The 20,928-nt window shown below is 49.7% G+C and overlaps 3 protein-coding genes across 9 annotated transcripts in view; 1 reads left to right on the top strand and 2 right to left on the bottom strand.

Moving 5' to 3' along the window:
• Positions 1–7,786, bottom strand: part of CGREF1 (cell growth regulator with EF-hand domain 1) — a 15,783-nt gene extending 7,997 nt beyond the window's left edge. Inside the window, exons 1-2 of one of the 2 annotated variants that reach the window (XM_072767455.1) lie at positions 7,147–7,287; positions 6,153–6,329 (exon numbers count right to left, since the gene is read on the bottom strand). Coding sequence is in view for 1 of the 2 variants with exons in the window: in XM_072767454.1 (XP_072623555.1) it covers positions 7,147–7,498 (352 nt within the window). In the remaining variant the exon portion in view is untranslated. Of the gene's footprint in view, positions 1–6,152; positions 6,330–7,146 lie in introns of both variants that reach the window. The other variant, XM_072767454.1, reaches the window with a different exon arrangement.
• Positions 7,266–18,311, top strand: ABHD1 (abhydrolase domain containing 1). 5 transcript variants are annotated; one of them, XM_072767452.1, is made up of 10 exons: positions 7,266–7,394; positions 8,521–8,688; positions 14,462–14,622; positions 15,164–15,346; positions 15,545–15,590; positions 15,766–15,878; positions 16,002–16,175; positions 16,336–16,384; positions 16,482–16,647; positions 16,774–17,049. In XM_072767452.1, the coding sequence occupies exons 2-10, from the start codon at positions 8,614–8,616 to the stop codon at positions 16,983–16,985; spliced, it is 1,179 nt and encodes a 392-aa protein (XP_072623553.1). In that variant the 5' UTR covers positions 7,266–7,394; positions 8,521–8,613; the 3' UTR covers positions 16,986–17,049. The 5 variants fall into 5 exon arrangements, with proteins under 5 accessions (XP_072623553.1, XP_025839706.2, XP_072623552.1 ...); XM_025983921.2 differs by lacking the exons at positions 7,266–7,394; positions 8,521–8,688 and adding an exon at positions 11,232–11,599 and having other exon boundaries at positions 16,774–18,311; XM_025983920.2 differs by lacking the exons at positions 7,266–7,394; positions 8,521–8,688 and having other exon boundaries at positions 14,128–14,622.
• On the bottom strand, positions 17,009–20,928 carry PREB (prolactin regulatory element binding). 2 transcript variants are annotated; one of them, XM_025983922.2, is made up of 9 exons: positions 20,470–20,928; positions 19,678–19,870; positions 19,269–19,489; positions 19,001–19,081; positions 18,777–18,901; positions 18,421–18,594; positions 18,205–18,277; positions 17,864–18,023; positions 17,009–17,697 (listed from the first exon to the last, which is right to left on the bottom strand). In XM_025983922.2, exons 1-9 carry the CDS (start codon positions 20,602–20,604, stop codon positions 17,603–17,605), a joined length of 1,257 nt encoding a protein of 418 aa, XP_025839707.1. In that variant the 5' UTR covers positions 20,605–20,928; the 3' UTR covers positions 17,009–17,602. The 2 variants fall into 2 exon arrangements, with proteins under 2 accessions (XP_025839707.1, XP_025839708.1); XM_025983923.2 differs by lacking the exon at positions 17,864–18,023 and having other exon boundaries at positions 17,644–17,697; positions 20,470–20,880.

Genomic DNA, 20,928 nt, shown 5'->3' with positions numbered 1-20,928 from the left:
GCAGTGAAACTACTCTCTATGATACTATAATGATAGATTATACATTTGTCTAAACCCACAGAATGTATAAGAATGAACCATGTCATAAACTATGGACTTTGAGTGATGATGTGTCAGTGTGGGTTCATCCAGTCATAATGAATGTACACTGATCTGGGATGTTGATAATGGGGGAGGTGTGTATGGGGGTAGAGTGTGCAAAAGAGATGTAGGAAATCTCTGTACCTCCTTCTCAATTTTGTTGTGAACCTAAAGCTGCTCTAAAAAATAGAATCTTAAAAAAAAAAAACACAGCAGAACTACAAGGAGAAAAGTCTAATCTGCCATCATGGGAGGAGAATTTAACATACCTCATTCAGTATTTGAAAGATAAGCAGACTAAAAATAAGTAAGAATGTAGAGGGTTGAATAAAATATTTAATATGCCTGAGCTAATGAGCAAATGGGAGACTACCACTTCAATCTCTTAGCAAATACATGTTCTTCTTAATGCATGTGGAATATTTATAAAAACTGGCAAGTAGTAGGCCAGAGCATATGGCTCAGTGCATATCAGAGAATCTGTCTCACACCATATTATATGACTAACATATAATTACATTAGAAGCCAATAACAAAAATTATCTAAAAAAAATCTCACATATATGGAAATTTAAAAGGCACACTTACATGTGGATTACAGAAGAAAATCATAATGGAAACTGTTAAATACTTAGAATTGGATACTGGGAAAATATACTGGGAAAATATACATGAAAAGAAGACAGGTAGGTGCCCCTGGGTGGCTCAGTTGGTTAAACATCTGCCTTTGGCTCAGGTCATGATCTCAGAGTCCTGGGATTGAGCCCCGCATCAGCCTCTCTGCTCAGTGGGGAGCCTGTTTCTCCCTCTGCCTGTCTCTCCTACTCATGTTCTCTCTCTCTCTCTCTCTCTTTTCTTTCTCTCTCTTTCTCTCTTTCTCAAATAAACAAGTAAAAAATAAAAATAGAAAGAAAAGAAACAAGATAGGTAGCCAGAGCAGTATCAGAGGGAAAGTGGATTGACTTAGAAGCATATATTAGGTAAAAGTTCACGAGTTAAGTTTCCAATTCAATAAGCTAGTAAAATAGAAAAAGCTTAAAGAAATGAAAAATAAAAGATGGCAGAAATTAAGAATGTGATAGAGAAGAACAATAAAGCCAGAGACTGGTGTTGCTTTAAAAAGGACTAATAGGGGATCCCTGGGTGGCTCAGTGGTTTAGCGCCTGCCTTTGGCCCAGGGTGCGATCCTGGAGTTCTGGGATCTAGTCCCGCGTCGGGCTCCCGGCATGGAGCCTGCTTCTCCCTCTGCCTCTGCCTGTGTCTCTGCCTCCCTCTCTATATAATAAATAAATAAATAAATAAATAAATAAATAAATAAATCTTTAAAAAAATAAAAAGGACTAATAAAATAGGGGTGCCTGGGTGGCTCAGTCAGTTAAGTGTCTGCCTTTGGTTCAGGTAACGATCCCAGGGTCCTGGGATCGAGTCCCACATCAGGCTTCCTGCTTGACAGGGAGTCTGCTTTTCCCTCTACCCTTCCCTGCTGATTGTGCTCTCTCAAATAAATAAATAAAACAAACAAACAAACAAACAAAAGACTGATAAATAGACAAGACTCTGACAACTTGCATTAAGAACAGAGAGAAAAGGCACAAGTAAACAACATTAGCAATGAGCATGGGGACATAACTACAGAAATAGCAGAAATTAGAACTTAGAGGTTAGAGCTAATTTCCTAGAAAAACCTAATAGCAAGACTGATGGAGAAAGAAATAGCAAATCTTGATAGTCCTATAACCATTAAAGAAATTGAATCAGTGAGGATTAACCTATATTGTTTGAGGGACTACAAATTCGAAACGTATCTAGAAAGCAGCCTGCAAATGTGCACCGATTGCCATGAAACTCTGACCCAACAATACCAACCTGAGGATTACATAGGGAGGAGCTCAAATGGGAAAAAAATTATAAAGATACTTATTACCATGTTATACGTATTAGTCAAAGAAACATAACCTGAATGTCTAACATTTAGGCAATGGCTAAGCAAATCACATTGTATGAGGGAGCAATTAGAAATAAGTCTTGCAGAACACCTGGGTGGCTCAGTCAGTTGGGCTCTTGGTTTCTACCAGGTCACAGTCTCGGGGTCTGGAATCGGTCTCCCACACCAATCCCACCCCCTATGTCGGGCTCTGCATTCATCAGGGAGTCTGCTTCTTTTTCTTTCCCTCTGCCCCTCCCCTGCTCTCTCTCTTTTTCAAATAAATACTTCTTAAAAAATGATAAATATTGCAAAAAATAGATTTGAATATATCAAAGGTTTAGGGGTGCCTGGATAGCTCAGTTAGGTGTCAGCCTTCGGCTCAGGTCATGATCTCAGGGGCCTGGGATTGAGCCCCAGCTTCCTGCTCAGCAGGGAGGCTGCTTCTCTTTCTCCCTCTGTCTCTCCCCCTGCTTGTGCTCTCTCTTTCTCTCTCTGTCAAATAAATAAAATCTTTAAAAGTAATTTTAAAAAAGCTTTAAACTTCTGTATTATGAAAGACACCATAAGTATAACAGGACAGGTGGGATAAAGGACTGGAGGAATGCAAGTAGGTTTCAAAACTACTTGGGTTCTCTCCATAGTGGGGAGCTCACTGCAGCCTACCCCAACAGGGGGGTCAAAGACAGAAATCTCAAGAGAGATTTCCTACGGGGGACTGACTGAGTGGAAAGGCTTGCAAGGCTGCAAGGCTGCAGACATCTGTGCCTAAGCCAGGAGGATTAGGAAGAAGGTCTTGCCCACAGGGGGCTTGAGTGTTCAGGAAGTAATGGCTGAAGGAGGGTATGGGTCCATGGGTCAGAGGGCGCTGGTTCTTTACGTCCAGGGTGCTGCTGGGGTTTTCGGGGGTGGTGGTGGCAGGGTTCAGCTGAGGGTTTTAGACTCTAAGGTGGAAGAAGAAGCATATAATTGCTGAGAGGGCCAGCTGGCTAGAAGAGGCCAGACGGAGAACGCCGGAAAGAACAGACCCTGGGACTGATGTCACAGGTGGTAGCATGGCAGCACCAGATGTCAAAGACCTATGTTGACAAAGACCAGAAGGTGAGCATCCATAGGGAAGGCAAGTATAGATGTAAGTTTGTAGAATGAAGATAATACTATCAAGCACCTACTATGTGTGAGGAACTATCTTATAAGTGAGATGATAATACAAAGTAGAATTACTTATCCTTGTAGTTCCTTAAAGCTTGCAAACATAAAATAAAGGAAAGATACAAATGTTAGATAATGATTGGGAGAAAGAGAAACACAGACTTCCTAAGGATGAGGTGGCACAGCCCAAAGGTGAAGGGTAGGTCCGGGCCCGAAGCCCCAAGCCACCTGAATCCAAACTCCAGCTCTGAAACGCAGTAGCTGTGGGACTTCTGTGCTTCAGGTTCTCCATCTGCAACCTAAGGCAGACGAGAGCATCTCTCATGGGGTGTGGGTTTCGATTTTACACATCCTACACATTCTGCACAGTGCCTGGTCATCCAATAATGCCTTTTTCCCTCTGGAAATTTTCCTGGATTCCTCTGCAGTGGCTTCACACATACCCACCCTCCTGGTCTCCCCACTGGATACCCTCAGATTGTTTTCTGCACTGCCACCCCATCTGTTCACTGCCAGGACCTGCGCCTACTGGAGGGACTGGAGTAATTTAAATCCCTCAGAGCTGCCAAAACCTATTATCTGGGCTTCATGTGTGATCATGCACTAGCAGGTGCCTTTTAAAAGAGGACTCTCTGGTAGTAGCAATTCCGGCATAAAGGGGAAGCACCCCTCAGATCCCGCTAATCCACTCACTCATTAGGCCAAATGTGCTGGTTTGCAAAACAGGTCCACAAATTGGTTGACACTTCTTTCCACAAAGGACCAAGTCCAATTTGCCTTTCCATGTATGCGATCTGGACTTAGCCACTCACTTCTAATGAATAGCTGAAATACAGCTACATGACTTCCAGGTGTATGTCATAAAAGGTGACATAGCTTATACCTGGCTCTGCTTCTCTCTCATCTCCCCACAGGCCGATATGCACCTCTGGAGCCCTGAGCCACCATGGAAGAAGTCTGGAAGGAGAAAGAATTTCAAGACTGCACGCTCATGAACAAATCCATGTTATTGTTTCCAGCCACTAAGTTTTAAGATGGTTGTTGTCTTAGTAATCAGAACTGTGTGTGACTGGGTAGTAGTCACACGGAGCCCACCTCTCAGAGGGGTTCTTGGCTTAGTGTAATGCTCTGCTGTCAGCATCTTGAAATTCTTTCTCCTTTTTTTTTTAATTAAGTAGGCTCCACGCACAGTGTGGGGCTTGAACTCATGACCCTGACATTGAGAGTCTCATGTTCTACCGACTGAGCCAGCCAGGCACCCCATCATCATCTTGAAATTCTTTTTTTTTTTTTTTAAGATTTGATTTATTTATTCATGAGAGACACAGAGGGAGAGAGAGAGAGAGAGAGAGAGAGAGAGAGGCAAAGACACAGGCAGAGAGAAAAGCAGGCTCCATGCCGGGAGCCCAACGTGGGACTTGATCCCGGGACTCCAGAATCATGCCCTGGGCCGAAGGCAGCGCTGAACCGCTGAGCCACCCAAGGATTCCACCATCTTGAAATTCTTAATCTTGTTCTTGCCCTAGGCCCTGAAAGCATGTATCTGATCCTGAACCCTGCCTACATGAATTACCATTATTCTCCTCTTGGTCCTACGCATCCATCACATGTATACAACTATAAAGTATGTATGGTGGACAGAGAACAGAGCTTTGGGACCAGCCCCACCACAGGCTGTTAATTGGGTAAGTTAATTATCCTCATTGAACTTCAGTTACTTTATCCACACAATGAGATAATAACAGAACTCACCTCACACAATTACAATGGATAGTAAGTACATAATGAATTCCTTCTTGCACAAATTAATGTAGTAGCATCTTTCTTGTCCTTGCCTCTGGTAGCTTCTCCATTTAAGGAACCCTTCAGGGGTGCCTGGGTAGCTCAGTTGGTTAAGCAGCTGGTTCTTGGTTTTGGATCAGGTCATGATCTTGGGGTGGTGAGATTGAGCCCCATGTCCTGAGCATGAAGACTATTTGAGATTCTCTCTCTCCTTTTCCCTCTGCTCCTCCCTTTGCTCTCTCTCTTTCTCAAATAAATAAATAAATCTTAAAAAAAAAAAAAGAACCCTCCGTCCCCACATTAATCTTCCTTAGCTAGAATGCTACTGCCACAAAATCTTCAATGGCTCCCAATTTCTATTACAGTCCAGAGTCCTCAGCTGGGCATTCAAGGCCTTGTATAATCAGCTATGAGGTTACCATTTTATATTCATCTTCTGGGGCTCCATTACATTAACACTTGGCTTCAAACAGAAGGGTTACTGGAGTCTCCCAACATACTTCTCACTTTTACTTTTCAGGGCTCTTGCCCAAGCTGATTTACCCTCTACCTGGAATACCCTGGGCCCTCCTGACAACCTGAGCACTCTGGTCACAGTTCATGTCACAAGCTTAAATAACTGTATGTGGACTATTAATGCCATCTAAATAATATTCTCTTAAGTTATGCTTCTAACTGTCCTTTTTGTTTGTTTGGTTTTTTTTTTAATTTTTTTAAAATTTTTATTTATTTATTACAGTCACATAGAGAGAGAGAGAGAGGCAGAGACACAGGCAGAGGGAGAAGCAGGCTCCATGCACCAGGAGCCCGACGTGGGATTCGATCCTGGGTCTCCAGGATCGCACCCTGGGCCAAAGGCAGGCGCCAAACCACTGCGCCACCCAGGGATCCCCTAACTGTCCTTTTTGGTACAGGTGATCCACCTCTACTGTTTAAAGAAAGTCAAGCTTAAAGGCACCTGAGTAATGTGTAATGAGGTTGGTGTAATGTGATTTGTTCACCCTTAAGACATTTCTCAGCATTTACAAAAGTTTTTGCAAGCAGCAGAAATAAAGCCATTATGAACCACTTCCTAATCATCTCCTATAACTGTAATGCCCACAAATGTAATTTATCCTCAGACCACCTGAAAGCCACAAGTCATAGTTAACAGTTATGATGTAATTCAATAGTTATTCACATCCTTCACACACACTCACATTCATACACTCACATTTGCAGTGACTCTCAGGCCTTGGATTGCTTCAAGCCAGTGCACCAGCACATGGGAAGAGAGCCCTCCTGGCATGAGACCTCTGATCAAATCCTGCCTCCCAGTCCTGAAAGTGTGATCCGGGTGGGTGTCTCACTCTCTCTGGGCCTGGGGTAACAGTATCTGTCTTGTAAGGGCCTGGGGAAGATGCAATGGGATCATGCAGGTTGAATGACAGGCATTTGAGTACTTCCAGAGAATCTAGGATGCAGCAGAGGCCTTTGATCTTGGGTAGCTTCCTGTCCAGTGCAAAACTTTCTTCCACAGCATCAATGGCCATTCCGGCTTGCTTAACTTTCCAGGCCAGGAGTCTAGCACCTCATAGGGCAGCCATTCCATTTCTGGCTGAGTCTAACTGTCCAAAAATTATTTTGAACCAAATCCTAACCTTTCACTTATCCCTCTGGTGGCCCCCTCTGCCTCCCAAGACACCATCTTCCCCCCCACCAAAAAAAAAAAAGAAGAAGAGAGAGAGCTTCTACAGCCAAAAAGGTCCCACACCTGAGAGCTGGTCTCCACCCTGCCACTTCCAGCTGGGCGATAACCTGGGGCCCCTCCCCAGCCCCCCTTTTCTTCATCTGCCAAATGAGGATGAAACTCCTGCCGGCCCCCAACCTCCCTCCCAGGATGTCAGAGCGACAAAGGAGCCACTGGAGGGAAAGGCGGTGGGCAATGGTGAGCCCCCCTCATCACACCTGGGAGCTCAGGATTCTCTCCGGCCCCTCCCTCTACCTGGTCTCCAGGGGAACCCCCTCCTGCCGCAGGGGTCACGCAGAGGGACGGCCTCCGCAGCCCGGGGGCCGGGGGCCGGGAGGGCGCCCCCGCCCGCGGTCCGCCCCGAGACCCGCGCGTCCCCGCGGGCTCCGGTGGCGGCGCCGGCCCCCCGCCCCCCGCCCGCCCAGCCCGGTGCCCGGTGCCCGGTGCCCGGCCGCCCCGGGGCGGAGCGCGGACCCACCTGCGGCGGCGCGGCGAGGGCTGGGGTCTGGCTTCGCGGCGGCTGAGGCTGTGCGCTGGCCGCGCCTCGGCTCGCCGCCGCCGGGTCCTCCCCCCCGCGGGCCGCTCCACGTGGCCGCTCCACGTCGCCCTCCGGCCGGCCGCCGCCCTGGCCCGGGCAGAGTCCGCAGCGCCAGCGGGCGCGGGCAGGGCCGCCGCCTTCCGCAGCCCCGGCGGCCGTCGTCCCCGCGGTCCCGGTCCCGGCGCGGGGTGAGCGTGCGTGCGCGCGTGTGTGTGTCTGGGGAGAGAGACAGAGACAGACAGAGACACAGAGACGGCGGGCAGGTGGTGACGCTGGTGGCTATGGGAAGCATGTCCAGCGGTGGTGCCGCTGCCGGTGCCGCTGCCTGCTGGCCCCCAGATGTGCAGGACAAGACAACGCTAACTCACTGTGATGGTGACTGGGGTGGCTGTGGCTGTCCTATGAGGCACTTGTGACAGTAGGCGTATGGGACCCTGTATCCAGAGCGACAAGATGGCCTTGAGAGGGTATGGCCAGTGTGTGAATGACTGTCCGGGTGTGAGACAGGAGAGGATAACGAGTGGCACACGTGTCAGGGTATCTGGTGGACCTCTTCCTGAGTCGTCTGTGATGCTCAAGGCACAGTGGTGACTGCCGGCTTCCAGGGAAGGTGTCATTGTGTGTGGCTGTGGCCGCGGGCATCACTGAGAAGTGGCTCCCAATGAGGCACGGTTGGGAAGGGGGCTGGGAAAAGGATCATCTTAAGGGCGATGGTGGCGGTCCTTGACTAGCACGGAGTGCAGCTTTGCGGTCAAAATGGAGCTAGTCTACTTTTGTTACAATGTAATGTTTTTGTTATGGATGTTTCAGACTACATCCTCACGCACTGGCCCAAGGTCTTAGCTCTTTAAAGGAATAACTTACCTCTCCAGAATCTTCAACTTCTCCCTCTCCATCAGCTCCTTCCCATCAGCATCTATCACAACAAACAGACTTTCATCAAGGTCACCCTGTCTTCCTTCCTATGGTAGACACTGCTGGATTCTGTCTTTTGGAATTATGGTTTCTACTGGTTTCGGCAACACCATTCTTTGTCTCGGCATTTCTTCTTCATTTTTGTTATCTGTCAGAGTTCCTCTGGGCTCTCTCCTCCCTCCTCATCTGCTCACATATTCGTCTATTCATGTAGCTTCCATCACTATCTGTTATGGTTGGGATTGAACCCCTCAAAAATTATATGTTGCCATCCTAATCCCCAATACCTCAGAATGTGACTTTATGTGGAAATAGGGTTGTTGCAGGTATAATTAGTGAAAATGAGGCCATGTTGGTCCACTCCACTCCGGTATGACTGGTGTCCGTACACACACACAGCATGCGAAGATGCAGGCAGAGATTGGAATGAAGCTTCGACATGCCAAGGAATGCCAAAGATTGCCCATAAGCTACGGAAGCTAGAGAAGAGGCATGGAACAGATGCTTCCTCACAGCTGTCAAAAGGAACGGATCTTTCTCAACTCTGGACTTCCAGCCTCCAGAAATGTAAGACAATAAAACTTCTGTTGTTTAAGACAGCCAGCACATAGTACTTGGTTATGGCAGTACTGCAAACTAATATATCATTTAAATGCTGATGACTACGAAATCTCAAATTCCAATCTCCAAGCTCCAGACCACTTAAGGAATTGACATACTCTAATTTGTGCCTAGATTTTAATTTATAAAGGTGACTGAGTGACGACATGGAGAGGCCAATGCCATTGAAAGAAAATTTTAATGTTACAGTTCCCCTAGAAATAAGAGACACAGCTCACTACATAGGATGACAGGGGGAAGCCCAAGGTAGTGGGCAGAAAGGAACAAGGGGGTAGGGGTGGGCGGCACCTTGGTGGCTTAGTGGTTGAGTGTCTACCTTTGGCTCAAGGCATGATCCTGAGTCCTGGGATCATGTCTCACTTCGGGGTCCCCAAAGGGAGCCTGCTCCTCCCTCTGCCTATGTCTCTGCCTCTCCCACTGTGTCTCTCATGAAGAAATAAATAAAATCATTGCAAAGAAAAAAAGAAAGGAACAAGGAGGAAAGGCATAGGCTACAACCTTTATTAAGTGCGAAAGGTAAGTCAAGGCAAGGTAGACAGTTTAGGATTGGCTAGTTTGAGTCATTCAGGCAGACTTTGGGACATAGGGACTGTTCCTAGTTATCTGATACCTGACCTGGGCTGATTTAGGACAGGGGAAATACTGGTTTGTTGAGTGAGAATTAGATAAAGGAGCAGCTCAGAGTATGGGCTCTGGATTGCAAATGAGATGTCAACTTTGGCTGTTAGTTTGGCCCCGTGATTAATGGATGTTAAATAGACAAATACATAATCTAAGAAAACAAATTAGGACACCTACTAGCACGCTAACCTCTATGCAGCTAAGTCAGAACATATCCTCCTCCTCCTCAAACCTTCCTCTTCCCCAGTTCCCTTATCCCAGGAACTGGCACTGCCATGCATCCCTGAGTCATACAGTCAGAAACCTGGGAGGCCTTCACAACTTCTCCTTCTCCTCTGACATCCAACCCACCACCAAGTCCTATCAATCTTGCCTCCGATCTTAAAGATCTTCACTCCTCTTTAGAACTTCCTCTAGTCTAGGCAGCCGTCTGCCATACCAAATTTCTCTTAAAGGCCTAACTGGCCTGTTTCCATTCTCATCCTCCTCCAATCCATTCTCCATACTGCCTGAATGATTCTTCTGAAAATACAATTCTGGCCACATTGCCCACTCTTTCTTAAAACGCTTTGGTGGCTTTCCTCCACTCCTAGTTTAAATTCTAACTTCCTTTATGTAGCTGCTCACAGCCTGATTCTTGACCATCTCATATGCTCCAGACACAACAGATTTCTTTTGGTTCCTTTAAGAAGCCTCTTATAGGGATGCCTGGGTGGCTCAGCAGTTGAGCGTCTGCCTTTGGCTCAGGTTGTGATCCTGGGATCCTGGGATGGAGTCCCACATCGGGCTCCTGCATGGAGCCTGCTTCTCCCTCTGCCTGTGTCTCTGCCTCTCTGTGTGTGTCTCTCATGAATAAATAAGTAAAATCTTAAAAAAAAAAAAAAAAAAAAAAAGCCTCTTATATCCAGGCTTTTGCTTATGCCGTTTCTGCTCCTGGAACTATTCTCTCCCTACCTCTCCATGGCCTGGGAAACTTCTACTCCTTTTTTTTATTTCACCTTAAATGTATCATCATCTAACATCTGGGTACACTTTCTCTGACCCAGGGAGTTTGGGCACCCTCCTCAGTGCTCCCACTGCAGCTGTACTTCCCTTACCTAGCCCCATGCCCTATGGCAGGGATTCGACCCTGACTATATGTTGGGATCTTCCAGAGAACTCCTGTTTTATTGACACCTAGGCTTCTCTGCCAGACCAACTATGGTGGGGGTGTGTGTGTGAGGCCTGGGCCCTGGGAGTTCTTAAAACTCCAGATGAAAAAAAATAAAAAATAAAACTCCAGATGATTCTAATCTTCAACCGAGTTTGAGAACCACTGCTCTATTCGATTACATATTTGTTTCCACATTCCAGTGATGACAGGGAACGGCAACCCCCGGGTATCCCAAGTGCCTGGTACAAAGTGGGTGATGAGTACACATGTTGTACTTGACAGGGATTATATGGAACAGTGTAGGATGACACTGTGTGAGTGACTCTAACCTGTGTTGATTTTTAAAAAATATTTTATTTATTTACTAATGAGAGACAGAGAGGCAGGGACATAGAGGGAGAAGCAGGCTCCCTTCGGGCAGCCTGATGCAGGACTTGATCCCAGGACCCCGGGGTCACGACCTAGGTGAAGGCAGTCGCTCAACCACTGAACCACCCGGGTGCCCCTGCGTGTGTGACTCTGTGTGGAATGCTGCCCTGGGTGGCTGCGTCCTGTGAGCCAGTGGCTGGGTAGCTGGGGGACCGGAGCAGGCTGCCGCCGAGGCCGCGCGGCCGGGCAGGGCTCGAGAGGGGCGCGGAGGCACCTCCCACCAAGATGGCGGCTGCGGGGGAGGCCGCCAGCCCTTGCAGGGGGCGGCACCGCCGGTGACCGCGAGGCGGAAGCAGGAGGCGCGCGGGCGCGCGACCCGGGCGGCGACGGGCGCGGTGGCCATTTGCAGGTGACTCGGCTCGGCTCGGCTCGGCTCGGCTCGGCGTCCGGCGGGGTCCCGGCAGCGGCCCTCGCCACGCCCGCCGCGGCGGTGGGCGGGGCCCGGACCAGGCCCGCACAGGCGGTCCAATGGCGTGTGACCCGCGGGGCCAGGCGCTGGGGCCAGTCAAGAACTTGGGAGTCGGAACCCAGCCGCCCAGGATGCCGAGCTCCTTCCAGAGCCCTCCGAATGTCACCTGGACAGAGCCCTTCTCTCTGCTTTTAGTCCTTGGCGCCACCCTCTACTTGGGCTATTACTGGAGATGTGTGCCCCAGGTGGGTGCGGGTTCAGAGCTCTGGCCGGCGGGTTTAGGATGCTCCGGGCTGGTGACTTCAGCTGGTGACTGGCCCTTGCTCGAGCCCTCTGTGGGAGGCAGCACGATTGGGCGTCCTGCAGCAGGTTTAATTTGATGCCCCTATTCCACCACCAGCCCTGCCGCGTGCTCCAGCAGGGTTCTGCTTTGCTATGATCATCTAACGGAGAGTCGGTTCTTGCCTGCCTAGATTCTCTGCATCCCATGTGCTCCCCGTGCCAGTTGGGCCTTTCAGGCACGGGAGGGCTGTTGGTCCCTATGATGTGGGACCAAACATTTGGGGAAGGGCTGGGTGGAAGGCATCCTGAGGTGTCAGGGAGAGGCTTTCCTCTTCTAAGAAGGCAGTCTAGCCCAGTTTCTCACTAGCTTCACTGAATAAAGGAACCAGGGACCTGTGTGGTTCTGGGTAACTCCCACCACCCCATCGGCTTAGTAGGGTCCTGCTTCTCTTAAAGGCTGGTGGAGGTTCTCTGCCCAGCTCAGGACTAATGGAAAACCCTGTTGGTCATTCTACCCTGTTTTAATCTCTAGGCTCTCCATGTAAATACGGCACAATGGGAAAGTCTGAAGAGGTTGATTTTGATGACCTTGGGAAATTTTCTCTGTAATTTAGATAAAATACATAATTTACATATCCAGAAAAATCTACATCTCTTAACCTTCATTAGACTGTTCTAGATAACTGAGTCCAATAGAAAACCTATTGATCCAAACCCTTAAAAAAAAAGATCTATGGGGAATTTAAATGTTACCTAGACTTTTCTCTATTTTCAGAGCTTTCTACATTCACATTAAGCTGGCCTTACTGAAACAAAAGATCCAAACCTCATAGTACCCTATAAATCTTACCTTCTATGCCTGATTTTGAAAGTTGGTCATTTCAGACAGAGCTGTCCTTAACTAAACATTTTCCTTTGCTTGCAACCAGCCACAAAGAAGTCAAGTATGCCCCTTCTTTATACTCCAAGCCCTTCCTTAACTTCCAAAATTATGGTTAAAATGCAGGAAAAGTGCATTCTGAAAGTCCTGAGGAGTTTGGATTGTCCAAAATGGTAATGGACTAGTATGGATTCATCTAGAGAGACCAGTGGCATATTACTAATTCTCAAGAATGAGTCAAGAAACTCCTTACTAGAGCTAAAATGAAATTAATCTGTGACCTAATTTGTTCTACACTGCTAAGCTGTTTGATCAAGGATTCCATAAACTGATAACAACTCAAAATCCTGGCAATATAGTACAGTGACAGAGTACAAGCTACAGTCAGACCTGGGTTTGAATCCCACCTCTGCCATTTGACACCTCTTGCTGTCTTTGGCAAGCTTCATGACCTTGATAACTTATTCAATATTCAAACCTGTTCCCACAGGGGATCTCATGATCTATGTCAAAAAGCTGTTGTGAAAGAAAATTACAGGGGTAGCCCCGGTGGCGCAGCGGTTTAGTGCCGCCTGCAGCCCAGGGCGTGATCCTGGAGACCCTGGATTGAGTCCCATGTCAGGCTCTGTGCATGGAGCCTGCTTCTCCCTCTGCCTGTGTCTCTGCCTCTCTCTCTGTCTCTATGAATGAATAAATATTTTTTTAAAAAAAGAAAGAAAATCACAGGATATAATCATGTAAAGTGCTTAGCACAATGCTTGAAACATGAGCCCTCAACAAATTTTACCTACTAATATTGGTGGTAACACTGTAATTGGGAATTCTGCTCTGCCTCTTGCTTGCTGTGTGACTTTGGACAAACAACTTAATCTGAGCCATAGTTTCTTCATTTATAAAATATCCTATTTCATAAGGCTGGGCTAAGCCTCGTACCTGCACACAGCACACAATGAATCACAAGCCTCATCATTCCAGGGCTTAAGGAGCAGGGTATGAGTCACATCTTACAAGAGTTGTACTACCAACTTAGCCTCTCTAGTTCATAATTTACCTAGCCTTTTTTGAGTACTGAGACTGCAGAAGACATAGGAATCTGGTAGCCAGGTTCCTTAGGACCTGCAACAGAAATGCAATTTCTATTTCTTGAGGCTGAGGCCTTTTAGCTTTCTACAGCATACCCCTCTTTCATAAACCTATGTGGCTGGGCCCTCTCATTCACTTGTGCATCCAGAAGAACCAAGCAGAGGGGCTGAAAGTCAGGGCCAACCCCCCACTGACACGTCTGTCCCTGCCATTCTATCTCTGCCACCTTCCCTTTGGCTGGCATGAAAGAAAAATCTGTTCCCATTGGGACTATTCCTCCTTTGGAATATGCTCTAACCACAGGGGTCCCATGAATAAGAAAATGAGGACCTGTGGTAGAGGACCTTCAGCAGTGAGCGCGTGATAGGGAATGAGAATATGTGGCAATACGTGGTGCTAAAACCAGGAGCCAGCATGGCCACAGCTAGTCTTAGGAAAATGCCAGTGTGGATCATTCAACTGCAGGGCAAAAGCCACAGAATGAATGAGAGGGCTATACTTCTTCAACCTTTGACCAGGATGCCAACCCTTTCTACTTGGGAGTCAGCTGGTAGCTGCTCTTTCCAATTATCTCCTCTTTCCAAAATGGGTTTAGGGCATGGATAGGCTGAGCAGGAGTCGGCACTGGTCAGCTGCTACGGAGTCTGTTCAGAGTCAGGCTGGGGAGGTAGCACTCCAAACTCTTGTTCCTCAGGGCTCTAGCTGGACTACATTCACAGAAGTGACCTGGCCATTCCGACCAAGGTTTGCTAGATTTCTTACCACCAGAGGCTGGCCTCCAGAGAGGGGTCACTCTGGCATCGGGTGCCTCACTGGCCGTGCAAACACCAGGGGAGTGAGGCTGACTGTGTTGTGGTTGCAGAAGCCTCAGCTGGTGACTGGGTCCTGGTTTCTGGCCTTCCTGGAGCAACACTGTCCAGTCACTCTGGAGATGTTCTACCCTACGCTGTGGTGTTTTGAGGGGCGGCTACAAACCATCTTCCGAGTCTTAGTGCAGCCTCAGCCTCCAGTCGCTTACTGGAGGTAAGAAGGGACTGAGGGATAAACATGAGGCTGCAACTACAGGGGAATCCTGTGTATCTCTTTTAAATTGAAGGTAATCTTTGCCCCATCTATCCTGGTGTTTTGGGAATAACAATGAGAGTGGCTGTATGAAAGGGCTATTTAATTGCTCAACCATGAGGTAATATTTCATCTTTTATGTCCCTTATACTTTGTTATGGTCTTTTAATTTTTTATTTACTTACTTTAGAGAAAGCACAAGCACAGGAAGGGGCAGAGGGAGAAGCAGGCTCCCTGCTCAGCAGGCTTGGGGCTCGACCTGGGGCTTGGGGCTCAATCCCAGGACCCTGGGATCATGACTTGACCTAAAGGCAGACATTTAACCGATTTGAGTCACCCAGGTGCCCCACATTTCGTTATGATCTTAATGTCTTGCATAATGTATAACCTCAAAGGATGCCAGTGGGAAGGTCTGGGAGTTGTGGGGGAAGAGAGGTAAACTTTTTGAAGTACATAGTGTCCCTAATAGTATCTTTGTGTGCCCTTTTCTCCAAAACCACAGTGAAGTCCTCCAAACTCCAGATGGAGGCCAGTTCCTGCTAGACTGGGCTTGCCAGCACGACAGGAGTCCGGGCCCTGACCCTACTACCCAGCCCATTGTATTACTGCTTCCTGGTATCACAGGCAGTAGCCAGGACTCCTATATCTTGCAACTAGTTAACCAAGCTCTGAGGGATGGCTATAGGTAAGAAGGGGCCAAGTCCAGAGGAAGTGGGTGGTGTCTGAGAACTTGTAATGGGGAGGTCAATGAAGACCCTGATACCTGTGGGGAGAAGGCACTCTATGAAGGGCACCTTCTGACTGGGGTCTTTCTGAAGGCTACCAGAAAGGGAGCGGGATTTCTAGGGAGGGTTTCGCTGAGATGTACCTGTGTGTGCCACAGAGCTGTTGTATTTAATAACCGGGGCTGCCGTGGGGAAGAACTGCTGGTGAGTACCCTCCTTCCTCATCATAGCCCTTCACCCCACTCCCTTAGGAGATCCTTGGTCCTGGGGCTCTACCTACCTATCTTTCTTCCATGTCCCTTCCATCACTTGAACCCTTCCATCTTTCTGCCTTCTGGCCAGGGCCCCCCTCCCTACCCAATGATCTGGTTTGCCTCAGACCCACAGGGCCTTTTCTGCTGGCAATACTGAAGATCTGGAGATAGTTGTGAAACACATAAAGCACCACTACCCCCGAGCTCCACTGTTGGCTGTGGGCATCTCTCTTGGAGGGTAAAGTTTGCCTGGGCTTGACCTGAAGGCCCAGTCTTGTTTCCTCCTCCATGTCCTCTCCCCTCGCCTCTGTCCCCACTCACTAATGCAAACCCCTTTCATGGCCCCTGGTCCATCCTTCAGGATACTAGTGCTGAATCACCTGGCACAAACAGGGCAGGCTTCTGGGCTAGTGGCGGCACTGACTCTATCTGCATGCTGGGATTCCTCTGAGACCACTCGCTCCCTGGAGACCCCACTCAACTCACTGCTCTTCAATCAGCGCCTCACTACTGAGCTCTGCCACATTGTGAACCGGTAGGGTTTGGCAAGTGGGAAGAGGCAGCAGACAGGGTGGGATGGCAGACATACCAGGTTCTCCCAATGCTCAGGTCAGTTCTCTATCTGGGCTTGCTCACTCATGAGATAAGACAGGGTCAGGTCCAGGAGAGTCAAACCTCTATGAACTCTTTTGCAGAAATAGAAAGGTGATGGAAAAGGTGGTGAACGTAGACTTCGTGCTACAGGTATAGTCTTTTAACCACTACCCCATGCCCAAAAGTGTTCAAGATCTTCTTACTGCCTATCCTCATCCTAGCCTACCCCACTCTCTACCACGGGCAGGCCCGCACAATCCGCCAGTTCGATGAGCGCTACACAACTGTGGCCTTTGGATATCAAGACTGTGTTACCTACTACCAAACAGCAAGCCCGAGAACCAAGGTAGATGCCATCCAGACACCTGTGCTCTGTCTCAATGCAGCTGATGACCCCTTCTCCCCAGTCCATGGTGAGCACCCTGAATCTGGATGTTTTATAGGCCCTGGGGAAAACGGGCCATGAGGTACAAATGGAGAGAGCCTGGGCTCTCAGGAAAGGTCAGGGTTCCTGACCTCCTCTCCAACCTCTCCCCAAGCCCTTCCGCTACAGGCTGCCCAACACTCTCCCCATGTCGCACTGCTTATCACAGCCCGGGGTGGCCACATTGGCTTCCTGGAAGGGCTGTTCCCCTGGCAACACTGCTACATGAACCGTCTCTTGCATCAGTATGCCAAAGCCATCTTCCAGCATCCAGTGGAGCTGCTCAAACTCAGGGATCTCTCATGCTCTGAGGGAGGCAAGAGCTAACAGGAGTACCAATGGGGTCTTAATTCCATCTTCACTTATTTATTAAATATCAACTTTTCCTGAAGAATGGGCTGAGGTTCATTTTCCCTTTCCTCAAAGCTAGAGTAGACCATCCAGGAACTTCTCGTATATGTAAGCCTAGCTGGTTCAGAGTTACCAGCTGGACCCAGAGATTATTGCTTGAGTCTTCCTTTTGCTCCTTCCTTCCCAGATTGCAAGTCCTAGGCCAGGGCTTGCCCTAGCAAACACCAGGGGCTCATGTAAAGAACAAGTGATGGACAGCAGTACTTCTGGATTCTTGGGCATCTTCACATGTTTCTGGAGAAAGGACAAGCTCTGGAGCCTCTGTTAGAGGGAAGGATGCAGGGAGTGTGGTCTGGGCTTCAGACACCACTGTCCTGGGTCGATCCATGGATGAAGAATGAATGGTTCCCAGGATTCAGAGTCACACAGGGCCATAGCCAAGTTTTCACTGGGCAGGGCAGGCAGTGCCCATCGGTATCATCAGAAGCAACCCCAACTGGGGACCCAGGTGGAGTAAGCAATGGGGTCCAGACCTCCACTCTGGTCTAGAAGGTGGCAGTGTCCAGGCTCCTGATTCTCTAGGAGCAGAAAGGCTAAAGAAAACCTGGAAAGACACTCTGAAGCAGCAGGATGGTCATAACAATAAGCCCGACACAGAGCAGGAGCAGCAACCACACAGGAACACTCCCTGCAGGAGGGTAAGGAAAGAAGTCAGCAAGTAAAGGGGCTTCACAACCCTAAGAACAGGACCACTCAAGAAGGGGGCAGATGGCTGCAAACAAGTAGCCCATTCTCCAGGAGCAAGTTTTGCTGCAGCTAGAGGTAGGGTGGTACCCCCCACTCCAAAGACTCACTCCGTGAGGGCAGCAGATGCAGCTGGCAACGACTATCCACAGCTACAGAGAACAGGGCAGTTTCATGGAACCCAAGGAGCTCGGGACCACGACCCTTCTCAGGTAGAAAGGCCACATCCGTCACGACAATGCCATGAGCTTCCCTCACATAGTAGAGGCGCTGGAGACAGAAGAACTAATGAGGGAAGGCCCAGCTGGAAACATTCCTTCTGGAAAACATGCTCCCTATCCTCAGATGGCTTTCCCCCTATGAGTTGGGTCTCCTTCCTGCTTAGATTGAAGCAGGCCTACAGTCCCCACCCCAAAGAGCCCTCAGGGCCATGACCACCTCTACCCATTACCTGGAGAGAGAAAGCTATGTAGATGGCAACAGAGCCGGTGACTGTGCCCAGGCCTAGGAAGGTGCCTGATTCACTGCAACAAACAATAAAGTGTTCACTGTTCTGGAGGCCTGTGCGGCAACATTCACGAAGGGTGGTCTTCAGAGCCTCAGACCAGACACCTTCCCGAGCTCCCCCAGGCACCCCGCAACCGGTCAAGCCACCACTGTCTCACACCTGACACTAAGGCAGGAGATGACTTCATGACCACAGGACTTGGTGCGAAGGGGCAAGAAGGTGGAGCCATCCCAGGCTGTGAGGTAGCAGGGTGGGGGCTGGCGCAGACGCTTGTGGGGAATCTGTACCGTGAAGAGTCGCAGCCTGGTAGGTTGGTCTGGAACGTGCCCAAACCTGGGGGCCGGGGGAGAAGCTGTTCAGCTCCCAGGGCCAGCCCAGCCCTTCCCAGAGGTTTGTGCCCTCCTGTCCCCTGCCAAGCCAAGGCTACAATCCTTCCCAGCTTCCCCCCAGTCTTTTTCCACTCCCCCACCACATCTAGGCTGTGCCTCTTTTAGCTACCCTCTGGGGTCTCACACCTGCAGGCCTGGTAGCGGTAAGGCGTGTTAGAAAAGGTGGGTCCATTCTCTTGCCAGTGCAGCTGTGTCACCAGCTGATCCTTCTGCCACACGGAGGCCTTAAGGTCCCAGCCCACAGTTACCAACTAGTCAGGAATCAAGATTCCAAGGATGGACAGTTAGGGGATCCACTTATGGGACAAGCAGCATAATCCCCTACTTTCTCCACCTTCTCACTTCCTCACCTTGCCATCAGGCCCCAAAGCCAGGTCCTCAATCTCTCCTTCATGGGCTCTGAACTCCAGAACTTTCTCTAGGCTGGGTACCTGCAGCCAAACCATCACCATGGTTACACCAGGTATCTGGTAAGAGTGCAAGCATCCCCCACCCCTCCTTTTTTCTGCCACTCAGTGCAGGCTTTGCTCACATTGTTTCCCAGAACCCATGTTCAGTTTCTCACAATTCTGGCCTTGCTGGTACCAACCACTGATTCCCTAATCCCCGAAACCACACCTTCCAGATACGAACGTAGCCATCTGTCCCTCCAGTGGCAAGCAGTGTGTTATCGTGGTTGAAGCATACAACTTTCTGAAACGGATCAGGGCTGAAGTCTGTCTGCACGGCTTTCAAATTCTCTACGCTCAGCTCTATCCCCTCCTGGTGGGTTTCAGCTCCAGGCTTCTTCTCTACTGGGGCTGCCCCCTTCCTCTGTCGAGGCCCCTGCTCCTTGGAACCTGCAATAAAAAGAGCCTGCCAGGTTCCAGGCTCCTATAGTAAGTAGTACCGACCCCTTCCCTAGTAGTGAACATCCAGCTTCTTGCCTGCTACCATAACCCACTTCCAGCCCCACTTTTTTAGAAACCAAAGTAAATGACCTTATGCATTCAATCCTTTCCCCAAAGCTAATGAGGGAGCTTCTCACCTGCCTTCTCTACCTTGGTTTTGCCCTTCTGCTGATGGGTCTGGAAGCGCAGGAGCTGGCAGTGGGCATCCTGCCCTGCAGCAAGGATGTTACCAGCCAGAGCCAAATTCATGGTAGCCCGTGTCTCTGTGTCATGGGAGTGTAGCAAGGAGGCACTAAGGCGCCCATTAATCTGCTCTAGCTGTAGAAAGTGCTGTGGAAGAGGGAACCAGGATGAACAAAGTTCAGGGCTGCCCAGAGAGCACCTCAAGTTTGCCAAGGACGAGCTTACATCCTATAGTCTAAAGCCCTACCCCTTTGGTTACCGCACTTTCTACTTTAAAACGTTTTTTCCAGCCTGCTTGCTTCTTTCCCTTTTCTTTCAAACCGCACAAATTTGTACAGCAGGCCGGGTGGGGATTAATACCTCCAGTTTACAAAATAATAGAGTGACCCTCAGAGGAGTGAGGAAACCTAGCCTAAAGGCAAAAGGCAGCACTCTTGCCGCTGCTGGAGAGCAGTGGGACAAGTCTTTGCGGCCTCTCCAGAAAAGATCAGGAGATGGCCCCTGGAGCTGCTCCTGAGGTTCAGGTGAACCCTAAGTTCCTGCTTAAGAGGCGCTGTGTACTGTTTTTAGTCTAACTTTGGAGTTCCTGGTAAGTTCTCAGCTGAAATTCGCGCTGAGGCGCCGGAAAATCCCGGGCTTCCCACCGGGGAGGGGCAAGGTCTGAAGCTCGAGGCGCGGCCATCCCCGGGACCACCTACCACCATCGCCCATGGCGTGACCCGGCCCCCGTGACCCTGAGCTCTCACCACGCCATTCTTTATGCCCGTCTTGGCAGCGCCTCCTCCTCCTGCAGCAATGAGCAGCCCCGTGCTGGGGTCGACCTGAAGCGCGTACAACGGGAACGGGGCCCGGTACAGCTCTGGCGCCCGGCGCCGGCCCATCCTGATCGCCACGCGCTTCACTCTAAGCACCGCGGCACCAGGGACATGCCGCGCCCAGCTTTCGACCACTGTCCCGGCCGCTATTTAACCTGGTCCCGTGGCCGCCAGGAGGATCCCCAGCTCCTCTCTCACACCTCTCGGAGTTGCCAAAACTCCAACCCAGAGACTTGCCAAAACGACACTCAGGGATCGGTATCTCCGCCCCCCCCACCAACCAGTTCAGGCTGTCGCGCAGTGCGCACGCGCGCCGAGCCCGCGCTCTCCGTGCGCAGGCGCAGGGCCGCCAATACGCGTCAGCACTAGCGGGCCGCTGCTGGAGCGCCC

Source organism: Vulpes vulpes, chromosome 8 (genome assembly GCF_048418805.1).
Source record: "Vulpes vulpes isolate BD-2025 chromosome 8, VulVul3, whole genome shotgun sequence".
Lineage (NCBI taxonomy): Eukaryota > Metazoa > Chordata > Mammalia > Carnivora > Canidae > Vulpes > Vulpes vulpes.
This window is presented reverse-complemented; position numbering and strand designations above follow the sequence as displayed.

Bases quoted from the DNA above. Each gene is read 5' to 3' on its own strand.
- ABHD1 (XM_025983920.2), top strand. From the start codon at position 14,198: ATGGATAGGCTGAGCAGGAGTCGGCACTGGTCAGCTGCTACGGAGTCT. The intron at 15,347-15,544 runs GTAAGAAGGGGC...TGTGTGCCACAG, and splicing joins GCTCTGAGGGATGGCTATAG to AGCTGTTGTATTTAATAACC. The intron at 15,591-15,765 runs GTGAGTACCCTC...GGTTTGCCTCAG, and splicing joins GCCGTGGGGAAGAACTGCTG to ACCCACAGGGCCTTTTCTGC.
- PREB (XM_025983922.2), bottom strand. From the start codon at position 20,604: ATGGGCCGGCGCCGGGCGCCAGAGCTGTACCGGGCCCCGTTCCCGTTG. The intron at 19,082-19,268 runs GTGTGGTTTCGG...GTTTGGCTGCAG, and splicing joins GCTACGTTCGTATCTGGAAG to GTACCCAGCCTAGAGAAAGT. The intron at 18,278-18,420 runs GTGTGAGACAGT...TGTTTGTTGCAG, and splicing joins ATCTCCTGCCTTAGTGTCAG to TGAATCAGGCACCTTCCTAG.